At 53.7% G+C, this 13032-nt stretch overlaps 1 protein-coding gene and 1 non-coding gene across 2 annotated transcripts in view; both read left to right on the top strand.

Moving 5' to 3' along the window:
• Positions 1-12490, top strand: part of MRC2 (mannose receptor C type 2) — a 66230-nt gene extending 53740 nt beyond the window's left edge. Inside the window, exons 19-30 of the mRNA XM_033184075.1 lie at positions 376-476; positions 768-910; positions 7197-7311; positions 7409-7572; positions 7763-7871; positions 8432-8670; positions 8805-8973; positions 9071-9220; positions 9547-9666; positions 9854-10033; positions 11012-11038; positions 11131-12490. Of these exons, the coding sequence (XP_033039966.1) occupies positions 376-476; positions 768-910; positions 7197-7311; positions 7409-7572; positions 7763-7871; positions 8432-8670; positions 8805-8973; positions 9071-9220; positions 9547-9666; positions 9854-10033; positions 11012-11038; positions 11131-11351 (1738 nt within the window). The 3' untranslated portion in view covers positions 11352-12490. The remainder of the gene's footprint in view (positions 1-375; positions 477-767; positions 911-7196; positions 7312-7408; positions 7573-7762; positions 7872-8431; positions 8671-8804; positions 8974-9070; positions 9221-9546; positions 9667-9853; positions 10034-11011; positions 11039-11130) is intronic.
• Positions 2403-2508, top strand: LOC117068044. Its single transcript, XR_004430920.1, has one exon. It is a non-coding gene; the product is annotated as a U6 spliceosomal RNA (small nuclear RNA).
• Positions 12491-13032: the final 542 nt, after the last annotated feature.

The following is a 13032-nucleotide window of genomic DNA, read 5'->3' as shown; positions in this document are numbered from 1 at the left end:
CGTGTATGATCCAGGGGCCTCTTTGTATTTGGTGCCTACTTACCATGCATTGCAGGGCTTGAGGCAGGAAGGACCAGGAGCACCTGGGAATCAGAATTTGAGCTTCTCTTTGCCCTTGGGCTTCCTGCCCTGGAGTCCTCAGGCTTCTTTTCTGGAGCAGCAAGTGTCCAGGGACAGCTGGGGCCTTATCTGGAGGCACCAGGTCCTTGGGTCTTTGACTGCCCTGAGCGCAGTAGCCCCACTCCTCAGCCTACAGCCACTAAACCCCAGAACCTGGCCCTTCCCTGCCCCCATTCCTGCGGCCTTCATTGCTGCATCCAGTGGAGGCCCAGCCCAGGCCGGTGTTGGAGTTACCTCTGCTCCATGCCATTGCAGATGGACAGATGGTTCCATTATAAACTTCATCTCCTGGGCACCAGGCAAACCTCGGCCTGTCGGCAAGGACAAGAAGTGCGTGTACATGACAGCCAGCCGAGGTGAGGGCAAGGTGGGGGCAGAGTGCGCAGTCAGCTGTGCAGAGGGTTGATGTTGGGCGAGCCTGGGCAGAAGTCATTAGTCTCATTCTCTTTGTTCCCACAACCCAATAAAGGCTGGACCCAGGAGGGGTGGGCCTGTCTCCATGGTCCAGAAGACTTGAGTTCGGAACTGGACACAGGCCCTGAGCCTCTGCCCAGCCTCCTCTCAGGGCATGAGGCTAAGTGTGCTGCCAGCCATGCCCTGCCCTGCTCTGCCCTGGGAGTGACTGCCCTCCCCTCCCCTTTCCGCAGAGGACTGGGGGGACCAGAGGTGCCTGACAGCCTTGCCCTACATCTGCAAGCGCAGCAACGTCACCAAAGAAACGCAGCCCCCAGACCTGCCAACTACAGCCCTGGGGGGCTGCCCCTCTGGCTGGATCCAGTTCCTCAACAAGGTAGGAGGTGGCAAGGGGGCACCCAAGGGAGTCAGGGGAGAGGATGTGAACAGGGAAAGGCTGAGCCTCAGGAGTCCTGGCCTTTTGGCAGCACCAAACTCATGGCTTCTTGCCTGTACCCACCAACTTCTCTTTCATCTGGCCCCAGTACCAGGGCCAGACTCCTTGGAAAATGACTCAGTGTAGTAGCACCTTCCAATCCTCTGGGAAGCAAGGTTGTCCAAATACTTTGGTGAGTTTTCTACATCAGTGATTGCCAAATATTTTTTCTTTTTGGGAAGCAGTTTCACTCTTGTCACCCAGGGTGGAGTGCAGTGGTGCGATCTCGGCTCACTGCAACCTCCGCCTCCCGGGTTCAAGCAGTTCTCCTGCTTCAGCCTCCCGAGTAGCTGGGATTACAGGTACCTGCCACCATGCCTGGCTAATTTTTATATTTTTAGTAGAGACGGGGTTTCACCATATTGGCCAGGCTAGTCTCGAACCCCTGAACTCAGGTGATCACCTGCCTCAGCCTCCCAAAGTGCTGGGATTACAGATGTAAGCCACCGCGCCCTGCCTGATTGCCAAAGATTTTGATAATGAACTCGTACTAGTAAAACAAAATATTGAGCTTAAATAACCAAACTATATCTGTGTGTGCATTTAACTTATATATGTATGTGTGTGTAAATAAAACCTACTTCCGTACTAATATGACTAAGATTATATATAGTAAAATATGTATAAGAACAAAAGAGTATAAAACATTAGCTAAAGATTTAAAAATACTTTTAAGTTTAAAACATTTTTTTGGCTGGGTATGGTGGGTCACGCCTGTAATCCCAGCACTTTGGAAGGCCAAGGCGGGTGAATCGCCTGAGGTCAGGACTTCAACGCCAGCCTGACCAACATGGAGAAACCCCATCTCTACTAAAAATACAAAATTAGCTGGGTGTAGTGGTGCATGCCTGTAGTCCCAGCTACTTGGAGGCTGAGGCAGGAGAATCGCTTGAACCTGGGAGGCGGAAGTTGCGGTGAGTCAAGATCGTGCCATTGCACTCCAGCCTGGGCAACAAAAGTGACTCTGTCTCAAAAAAAACGCCAAAAAAACAACAACAAAAAAAAAACTTTTTTTTTTTTTAACTAGTGGTATGAAAACTTTTTTTTTATGCTTACTCAAAAGTGATTAATTGGCTGGGAGAGGTCGCTTACACCTGTAATCCCAGCAATTTGAGAGGCTGAGGCAGGAGGATGACTTGAGCCCAAGAGTTCAAGACCAGTCTGGGCAACATGGAGAGACCCCGTCTCTACAAAAAATAGAAAAATTAACCAGGTGTGATGGTGTGCACCTGTAGTCCCAGCTACCCAGGAAGTGGGAGGTAGGAGGATCCCCTGAACCCGGGAGGTAGAAGCTGCAATGAGCCGTGGTCATGCCACTGTATACCAGCCTAGGCAATGGAGTGAGACCCTTTCAAAAAAAAAAAAAGATAAATTATAATAATTATTATTTAATATGCTCATTTTGGCAGCACGTGTATGAAAAATGGAACAGTACAGAAAAGATTAGCATGGCCCTGCACAAGGATGCTATGCAAATTCCTGAAGGGTTCCATATTTTGTGTAGTTCATGAAAGTCGAAGGTTGTTCAACAAAAAAATTATTGTTTAAATAATTTTAATAAGAACAATGTGATTGCATATACTTCATGCTTTTAGAAAATCTTAGTCTGACACTTTATGACTCATGACTCACAGGTCTAATGTGTTGGAAATCCAAGTTATTTCAAAACATGCATTTCATGGTTGCTATAGGTTAAAGATGCCTTGCAAAGACAAATAGATTGAAGTGAAAAAAGTTCATCCATCATTGGCTGGACTTGCTAAATAATTCTCCCCATTTTTAGTCCTTCTACAATTAAACAAACATTTTCGTTTAAAAATTCACTAGTAGGCTGGGAGGCTGAGCACTGGGAGGATCACTTGAAGCCAGGAGTTCGAGACCAGCCTGGGCAATGTAACAAGACCCCATCTAGAAAATTCTTTTTCCAAGTGTTTTGAGTGTGCAGGTAGGAAAGCTTGGGGCACTAAAATTAATCACTATGGATGCATTTCTAAGCATGTTTTCAAAACACTCCCTCCATAGTGTGAGTTTCTTCCCCACAGTGGTTATTTCTCCATGCGCAGACTGATTTATTAGGACTGATAAATCCTTCCTAGTGTTTGACAAAGAGTTTATACCAGGAAGAGAAGGTTGTCATTTTCCTTGTTATGTGCCAGGGTCATAGGTATTAATCTCAAGCCATGGCTTCTTTGCAGGACATTTTAAGCCGGCCACTGCACTTCAGCCCGGGCGACAGAGCGAGACTCCGTCTCAAAAAAAAAAAAAAAAATTGTGAAGATTAGATGAGTTAACACTGAATAATATAATCCAAAAATCCTTGTCATACTGAGGAAGGCAGCTAGCCTCTTAGTGTCATGGATCTCCTGCCCGCCTCAGAATATTCAAAAGAACATTACACAGCCAGGCACGGTGGCTCATGCCTATAATCTCAGCACTTTGGGAGGCTGAGGCAGGTGGATCACCTGAGGTCAGGAGTTCGAGACCAACCAGGGCAACATGGCGAAATCCTGTCTCTACTAAAAATACAAAAGAATTATCTGGGCATGGTGGTAGACGCCTGTAATCTCACCTACTTGGGAGGCTGAGGCAGGAGAATCACTTGAACCCTGGAGGAGGAGGTTGCAGTGAGCTGAGATCATGCCATTGCACTCCAGCCTGGGCGAGAGAGTCAGATCTGTCTCAAAAACAAAAAAACAAATTACACCTCTTCTACCTTAAAAAATTAAGGCATGTGTATTATTAAAACTTTGGAAAATACAGAAGAGAAACCAAAACTCACCCAACACTATCCAGAGATCACAACTGTCAAAATTTTTATTCTCCTTCCTGCCTTTTTCCATGGAATTGAGCTCATACTAAATAATATAATTTCCTACCCAACCCTTCTTCCTCTGTATCATATTTTGAGCATCTCTCATGTTATAAAGTTTTTCCAAAAACTTGTTCTTTTTCCACTCACTTTTTAAACAATGTATTTTATATATGTAATAGGTCACTTTCGTAATGCATCATTGTCAAGATACCAGTTACTCTCCTGCCCTGTGGAAAGTTTATTTGTTCTTGTTTTTGAGACAGGGTCTTGCTTGGTCTCAGAAACTGCTGGAGTACGGTGGTACGATCATGGCTTACTTACTGTAGCCTCAACCTCCTGGGCTCAAGTGATCCTCCTGCGTCAGCCTCCTGAATAGCTGGGACTACAGGCTCATGTCACCATGCCCAGCTAATTTTTCTATTTTTTTGTAGAGATAGGATTTTGCCATGTTGTCCGGGCTGGTTTTGAACTTCTGGGCTCAAGCAATCCTCCTGCCTTGGCCTTCCAAAGGGCAGGGGTTACAGTTGTGCGCCGCTGTGCCCGGCCTATGGAAAGCTCTGGAAGTATGCTAGGGTGTTCACTCTTTCACTGCCTGCCCTCACACATCTGGCTTTACTAGTTCTGTGCCCTTCTTTGTGTACCTATAGCATTTGGATGGAGGTAAAGCATTTATGGCAGCCGTCCCCAACCTTTTTGGCACTGGGGACTGGTTTCTTGGAAGACAATTTTTCCATGTCCTAGGGGAGGGAAGGGATAGTTTTGGGATGAAACTGTTCCACCTCAGATCATCAGGCATTAGATTCTCATCAGGAGCATGCAACCTAGATCCCTCGCATGTGCAGTTCATGGTAGGGTTCGCACTCCTATGAGAATCTTGACTGGGCACTGGGGCTCACATCTATAATCCCAGCACTTGGGGAGGCCTAGGTGGGCAGATTTCCTGAGGTCAGGAGTTTGAAACCAGCCTGGCCAACATGGTGAAACCCTGTCTACTAAAAATACAAAAATTAGCCGGGCGTGGTGGCGGGTGCCCGTAATCCCAGCTACTCAGGAGGCTGAGGCAGGAGAATCGCTTGAACCCAGGAGGTGGAGGTTGCAGTGAGCCAAGATCGCACCACTGCACTCCAGCCTGGGTAACAAAGCGAGACTCTGTCTAAAAAAAAAAAATAGGCCGGGCGCGGTGGCTCAAGCCTGTAATCCCAGCACTTTGGGAGGCCGAGACGGGCGGATCACGAGGTCAGGAGATCGAGACCATCCTGGCTAACACAGTGAAACCCCGTCTCTACTAAAAATACAAAAACTAGCCGGGCGAGGTGGCGGGCGCCTGTAGTCCCAGCTACTCGGGAGGCTGAGGCAGGAGAATGGCGTAAACCGGGAGGCGGAGCTTGCAGTGAGCTGAGATCCGGCCACTGCACTCCAGTCCGGGCGACAGAGCGAGACTCCGCCTCAAAAAAAAAAAAAAAAAAAAAAAGAATCTAATGACCCTGCTCCGACAGGAGGCGGAGCTCAGGCCATAATGTTCCCTTGGCCCGCTGCTCACCTCTTAACAAGCCAGGGACCCCTGGTTTGTGGGACAGCCTTTTCCACTAGCTTTAAGCTCCTGGAGGGCAGGGCCACTAGCACCTGCCATACCCTTTAATACACTTGCACGTGGGTGGCAGGGACATCCTGAGTGTTGGCTGGACTGAACTGAATACCCTCTCCCTTTAGCTGTCACTTCTTGCTAGTACTGGTGTGACCTTGCTGCTTCCAAGTGCATGATGAACTCTACTTGCTATTTAAGTTGGGCCTCAGCATAGCTCTGAAACTACTTCTGTGAAACCAAATCCTTGAAAGACTTCTTGTGACAGACCCTCTCAAAATCTGCATTATTTCTGGGCTTACAATTTTTTACCCCAAATCTGCCATCTGCATCAATAAGGGTGGTGCTGGAGCTAATTATTAATACTCAGAGCTCTCAGTGGTTAAGTGCCTACTGTGTCATGTACTGTTATCTTTAATCCTTAAAATGACCCCCAAAGACAGGCTTTGTACTACCACTTTACAGTAGAGTAAGTTGAGGCCAGAAGGTTATCAGAGCTGGAATCTGACATCTCCCCCTTATCTGAATCCCACCCTTGTCTTTATGACTCCAGAGCTTCCCTACACCCTTTCTTTTCTTTTTTCTTTTCTTTTTTTCTTTTTTTGAGATGGAGTTTCACTCTTGTTGCCCAGGTTGGAGTGCAGTGGCGTGATCTCAGCTCACTGCAACCTGCCTCCCGGGTTCAAGTGATTCTCCTGCCTCAGCCTCACGAGTAGCTGGGATTACAGGCATGCGCCACCACGCCCAGCTAATTTTATATTTTTAGTAGAGACAGGATTTCTCTATGTTGGTCAGGCTGGTCTCAAACTCCCGACCTCAGGTGATTCGCCCGCCTCGGCCTCCCAAAGTGCTGGGATTACAGGCATGAGCCACTGTGCCCAGCCAACACCCTTTATTTTCCATCACACTGCCTCTGAGCAGAAAATCATTAGATATCATTCATTTTCTAAGAAAGAGTCTTCACTTGATAAGAGATTTCCTACCTAGGTTTTTTTGTTTGTTTGTTTTGAAACCTTACGGAGCTAACGAAAGTGGGAAAAAAGAAATGTAAAATTACAGAGTTAGAAGCTGCCGCTAATAGATCATTGAAGAATAAAGATAAAAGTGTCCTAGGGCCAGGCGTGGTGGCTCACGCCCATAATCCCAGCACTTTGGGATGGATCACGAGGTCAGGAGATCGACACCAACCCTAGCTAACACCGTGAAAGCCCATCTCTACTAAAAATACAAAAAACTAGCCGAGTGTGGTGGCGGGCGCCTGTAGTCCCAGTTACTCGGGAGACTGAGGCAGGAGAATGGCATGAACCCAGGAGGTGGAGCTTGCAGTGAGCAGAGAGGGCGCCACTGCACTCCAGCCTGGACGACAGAGCAAGACTCCGTCTCAAAAAAAAAAAAAGGTATCCTAGAGATGATCATGTAAGTTCAAAGGGCAAGACAATGGATGTCAGACAACACTCGGAAGGGTGTTTAGCAGAAAGCAAGACAAATCCTTGTCCCCGTCTTCCCAGTGCTTGGCCCAGGCACTGTTGTCATAGCCTTTGATGGCCCAAAGAAATCTTCCCATTTAAAGATCCCCTGGAGTGTGGGCAGGTGTGTGTGAATCTGCAGTGCCAAGCTGGGAGGGTGCTGGAGGCTGCTCCAAGGAGAGCCAGCTGTCCTGGTTCTCAGATACTGTTCTCTCCCGGCCCTCGAAGACCCCCCAGAACCTGCTGCTGAGGGGCACACAGTGGCCTTTCTGGGTTTGTGGATGTAAGGGTGAGGCTGGCCATTACATCCCCACCTCTGCCCCACAGTGTTTCCAGGTCCAGGGCCAGGACCCCCAGAGCCGGGTGAAGTGGTCAGAGGCACAGTTCTCCTGTGAACAGCAAGAGGCCCAGCTGGTCACCATCACAAACCCCTTAGAGCAAGGTAGGGCCAGCCTATGGAGAGCCTCCAGTATCCTCTGACGCTGTCCCCACAAATAGCTATAGCAGAGTCACTCACAACTGTCTTCTGGGGACTGTAGCGTTCATCACAGCCAGCCTGCCCAATGTGACCTTTGACCTTTGGATTGGCCTCCACGCCTCGCAGAGGGACTTCCAGTGGGTGGAGCAGGAGCCTCTGATGTATGCCAACTGGGCACCTGGGGAGCCCTCTGGCCCTAGCCCTGCTCCCAGCGGCAACAAACCGGTGAGGATGCCCTCCGTGTTCCCCTCTGCACCCTGCTGCCCTAAGCCTGTGGGGCTGCCTTTGCCCCAGTGTCTCCCCTTGCCCCGGGGTCTCCCTTCTTCCAGCCTCTTTGCTCACACTGCAGCCTTTTGGGGGCAGTAGCACAGGGGGGCAGCTGCTGGGGCTCCCCTGAGCAGCTCCCTCCCCTCAGACCAGCTGTGCAGTGGTCCTGCACAGTCCCTCAGCCCACTTCACTGGCCGCTGGGACGATCGGAGCTGCACGGAGGAGACCCATGGGTTCATCTGCCAGAAGGGCACGGGTATGTGTCACCAGTTACCTGGGAAACCCCAGCGGGGCCCTGGCACTGGGCTGGATGCTGGGGCCATGCCAGGAGGAAGGAAGCATGGTCCCTGGCAGAGCGGGGCTCTGCTTTGGAAGCAGATGGGCAGAAAGGCAAGGTGCCAATACAATGGAAAGGCAGTAGCACCCACGGGTCTCAGGAGGAAGATTTGGGGGTATGGAGGGCTCGTTGGGTCGGGGGAAGCTAGATGCTGGGCTGCATGAAGTGCTGGCATGTGTGGCATCAAGGACCTTGACAGTGCAGGTCCAAGACACCTCTAGCTCCATGCGTAGGTGGCCTCCGCCCTGGGTTCCTTGGGTAGGAGGAGGTCAAGGCCCTCGCCTCCCTGTCCATTTGTTAGCAAACAAGTATTATTAATAATAACGGGGGCTGACACCTACCAAGCCTTGGTCTGGGCCAAGCGCCGAGCCTGGTGGAGACCTGGTCTTTGCCTGGTGTCCGGCCCTCTCCTGGCCTTGTGCCTGGGAATGGGGTGAGGGAAGCAGAGCTCAGCCTGAACCCTGATCCCTTCCCTGTAGACCCCTCCCTGAGCCCGTCCCCAGCAGCGCTGCCCCCCGCCCCGGGCACTGAGCTCTCCTACCTCAACGGCACCTTCCGGCTGCTTCAGAAGCCCCTGCGCTGGCACGATGCCCTCCTGCTGTGCGAGAGCCGCAATGCCAGCCTGGCCTACGTGCCTGACCCCTACACCCAGGCCTTCCTCACGCAGGCTGCCCGAGGGCTGCGCACACCACTCTGGATCGGGCTGGCTGGCGAGGAGGTGGGCTCCTGACGCTCTTGCCCTGGGCCCCAGCCTTGCCCGGGTTCCCCTCCCTGCCCCTTCCTGCCCCCCGGCTTATCCGCATCCCATTCTGACTATTCCCTTCCTCCCACCCCATGGCCCTCCATGCCCAGGGCTCTCGGCGGTACTCCTGGGTCTCAGAGGAGCCGCTGAACTATGTGGGCTGGCAGGACGGGGAGCCCCAGCAGCCGGGGGGCTGTACCTACGTGGATGTGGACGGGGCCTGGCACACCACCAGCTGTGACACCAAGCTGCAAGGGGCTGTGTGCGGGGTTAGCAGTGGTGAGTGCCGCTAACACCTGCCAGGGCGGGGTGTGGGCAAGGTGTTGGTGGCCCCGGGGAGGGTGCTGGGCCACTTCCTAATCCTGTACCCCCACAGGGCCCCCTCCTCCCCGAAGAATAAGCTACCATGGCAGCTGTCCCCAGGGGCTGGCAGACTCCGCGTGGATCCCCTTCCGGGAGCACTGCTACTCCTTCCACATGGAGCTGCTGCTGGGCCACAAGGAGGCGCGACAGCGCTGCCAGAGAGGTGGGTGACCAGGCCAGAGCCCACACATGGCAGGCAGTGGCACCTCCTCTCGGGGGCACTCAGATCCATGAGTACATCCCCACGCTGCTTTCTCCCCATCAGCACTTGCAGAAGACGCCCTCGTGTTCTCACATGCAGGGACCATACATGACACTATGTGCATATGCTGCCCCCCACGCACTCGCACACGTGCACACACACGCATGAATCCACAGACTCCACACCATCCTCCACTCAGGCTGCAGAGAAGAGGGCTGGGGCAGCTCTGGGGGTGCTCTGTGCCCCGGAGACCCATCCGCCCTGATGTGGGCCTTCCTTGCCTCCAGCGGGCGGGGCAGTCCTGTCTATTCTGGATGAGATGGAGAACGTGTTTGTCTGGGAGCACCTGCAGAGCTATGAGGGCCAGAGTCGGGGCGCCTGGCTGGGCATGAACTTCAGCCCTAAAGGTGGGTGCCCTGTGTGTGTGGTGGGGAGATCAGGCCTCGGGTTATAGGGGGCTGCCCTCCACTCTGCCCTGAGCCTTGCCCTGGGGCTTGTCAGGGGAGGGGGAGTTGGTTCTAGAACAGGCCTGCTCTCTGCCACCTATTCCTGCCCCACCTTGTCCCTGCTCCCTCAGTGCCTTCTTTCCCGCAGGAGGCACCCTGGTCTGGCAGGACAACACAGCTGTGAACTACTCCAACTGGGGGCCCCCCGGCTTAGGCCCCAGCATGCTGAGCCACAACAGCTGCTACTGGATCCAGAGCAACAGCGGGCTATGGCGCCCCGGCGCATGCACCAACGTCACCATGGGTGTCGTCTGCAAGCTTCCTCGTGGTGAGTGCCGGGCAGGCCCATGCTCAGCCTCCTTCCACCCCGTGCTGTGCGTCCTGGGCTGGGGCTGGGGGCTGCTACACAATTTGCAGGGGACACAGCCGATGGGAAGGCCTGAACAGACCAGACTAGGGGCAGCTGGGACCCCCCAGGATAAATTAGTCTGTGGGACGGACGGGACCTGAAGCTTATCATCCAAACTAGACCACAAGGCTCAGGGGGTCAGCAACCCCCTGTCACTTTGTAATGGTCAAGGGCATGGACAGAGTTCAAGTCCTGGCCATGTCACTTATCAATGGCGTGACCGTGGGCAGAATCTGTGGCCTCAGTTTCCTCGTATGTAAAATGGGAAGAATAGTAGTCCCAGACTGGTGCGGTGGCTCAACGCCTGTAATCCCAGCACTTTGGGAGGCTGAGGTGGGCGGGTCACTTGAGGTCAAGGAGTTCAAGACCAGCCTGGTCAACATGGTGAAACCCCATCTCTACCAAAAAGTATAAAAATTAGCCAGGCGTGGTAGCACATGCCTGTAGTCCCAGCTACTTGGGAGGCTGAGGCATGTGAATTGCTTGAACCCTGGAGGCGGAGGCTGCAGTGAGCCGAGATCGCACCACTGCACTCCAGCCTGGGCAACAGAACGAGACTTGTCTCAAAAAAAAAAAAAAAAAGAAAAAAGTCCTGACCTCCTAGAGTGCTAGTGAAGATGAGGTGAGTTAGGGAAGGGGCTGACATCTGGGCCTCCCACGAGGGCTGGGCTGAGACCCAGCTGAGTACAGCGTGGCGTTTTCCCTTTCTGGGGGAACCTGAAGTCCTGTCACTTGGGCCTGTGCCCCCACAGTAACCAGAGGTAGGATGGGAGGGGAAACGAGAGCCTCTTTCTCCCCACACCTCCCGGCCCAGGCCTATGTGCTTTCTGCGTTTACTTAAGGGATTATTACGGTGATCACTGCTGTTCTTAACTGGCCTCCTCCTCTTGCCCACAGCTGAGCAGAGCAGCTTCTCCCCATCAGGTGAGTGAAAGGCAATACCTCCGGGTGGGCAGGCAGGAGGCGCTGCCGGGCCGAATGCCCACCTGACCTTTCATGCCCACTCACCTTGGCAGCGCTTCCAGAGAACCCAGCGGCCCTGGTGGTAGTGCTGATGGCGGTGCTGCTGCTCCTGGCCTTGCTGACTGCGGCCCTCATCCTTTACCGGAGGCGCCAGAGCATCGAGCGCGGGGCCTTTGAGGGTGCCCGCTACAGCCGCAGCAGCTCCAGCCCCACCGAGGCCACTGAGAAGAACATCCTGGTGTCAGACATGGAAATGAATGAGCAGCAAGAATAGAGCCAGGCGCGTGGGCAGGGCCAGGCGGGAGGAGCTGGGGAGCTGGGGCCCTAGGTCAGTCTGGCCCCCCACCAGCTGCCTGTCCAGTTGGCCTATGGAAGGGTGCCCTTGGGAGTCGCTGTTGGGAACCGGAGCTGGGCAGGGCCTGGACTGGTGGGGTGCCACCCTCCCACGAGGGCTGGGCTGAGACCCAGCTGAGTGCAGCGTGGCGTTTCCCTTTCTGGGGGGGCCTGAGGTCTTGTCACCTGGGCCTGTGCCCCCACAGTAACCAGAGGTAGGATGGGAGGGGGAACGAGAGCCTCTTTCTCCCCAGAGCCCCCGGCCCAGGCCTATTGATATGCGCCCCAGGACCCCCTTCTTTGCAGAGCCTGAGGAGCCTCCCCTGTCCCCTTGGCAGACCTGTTGCATCTCTCTTCCCACCTAGCAGCCTCAGCTCTGTGCCCCTCACCCTGCTCCCTCTCACTCCTTCTCCCCCACCCCTTCCTTCTGAGCCGGGCCCTGGGGATTGGGGAGCCCTCTTGTTCCTGGTGAGGGTCAGCTGAAGGGCTGAGCATCCGTCACTCCTGTTCCTGCTGGGGGCGCTGTGGGGCCTGGCAGGAGGGGCCTAGGTGGGTCGGGCCTGAGAACCAGGGCACGGGTGTGGTGTCTTTTGGGCTGGAGACAAGACTGGGGAGAGACACCCCAACCTCCCAGGGTGGGAGCTGGGCTGGGCTGGGGTGTCATCTCCTGCCGGGCGGGGGAGGGCTTTGCCCCGGAAGAGTCCCCTGTGGGGACCAAAATAAGTTCCCTAACATCTCCAGCTCCTGGCTCTGGTTTGGAGCAAGGGAAGGGGTTGCCAGAGTCCTGGGGGCCCCAGAGGAGCAGGAGTCTGGGAGGGCCCGGAGTTCCCACCCTCTAGTGGATCCAGGAGGAGCAGCACCCGAGCCCTGGAGTGGCCCAGTACCCTTCCAAGAGGCCACAGTCGCAGCCAGGACGAAGTATGCGGCCCATCCTGGTGCGACAGCGTGGGACAATGTGAACATGGACTCGAAGACATGGCCCTTTCTCTGTAGTTGATTTTTTCAATGTGCCATTATTGTTTTTAAAAGGGAAAAAGAAAAGCAAACAAATAAAACACCTTTAAGAGGCTTGAAAGAGAAGGTTCTGCCTTGTCCTATGGTGAGCCTGCTTCTTCACATCCGTCCCTTCGGAGATAACTGTCGTTTTGGAGCTTGTACCACACGTGTTTTCTGCAGCTGGCCATTTTGCTTCTGTCTTTGGGCCTCTAGGGGACACTCTCACCAACCCCCCCACCGATCTTCAGGAGCTCACCCCTCTGGGCCTGCGCCTCCCTCTCTCTGTTCCTGGGGGCTCGAATGTGGGTGAGAACTCAGGAGCCAGGCCATCTGCTGCTGAGCAGCCAGCCATGCAAGCTTGGGCAACTTAGCACACCTCTCAACATGTGCACAGTGGGGAGAACCGGACCCACCTCCTAGGGTTGTTTTAAGGATATGTGAGGATCAAGGGAGATCATCTGTACAGAGCACTTAGAACAGTGTCTCTGGGCTCTGTAAGCGCTAGGCGTTACTGACGTTTCTAGGCTGCGGACACTTGATGGCTCCAGGCCGGCCCTGGGTGGGGGCTCCACATCACCGTCCTTCCAAGGCAGCCATCACATCTGCCCTCTAACGGCCTGAAAGTT

This window comes from Trachypithecus francoisi, unplaced genomic scaffold (genome assembly GCF_009764315.1).
Source record: "Trachypithecus francoisi isolate TF-2019V2 unplaced genomic scaffold, Tfra_2.0 Lachesis_group20, whole genome shotgun sequence".
Lineage (NCBI taxonomy): Eukaryota > Metazoa > Chordata > Mammalia > Primates > Cercopithecidae > Trachypithecus > Trachypithecus francoisi.
The sequence above is the reverse complement of the archived record's forward strand: the minus strand, read 5'-3'. Positions and strand labels throughout refer to the sequence as shown.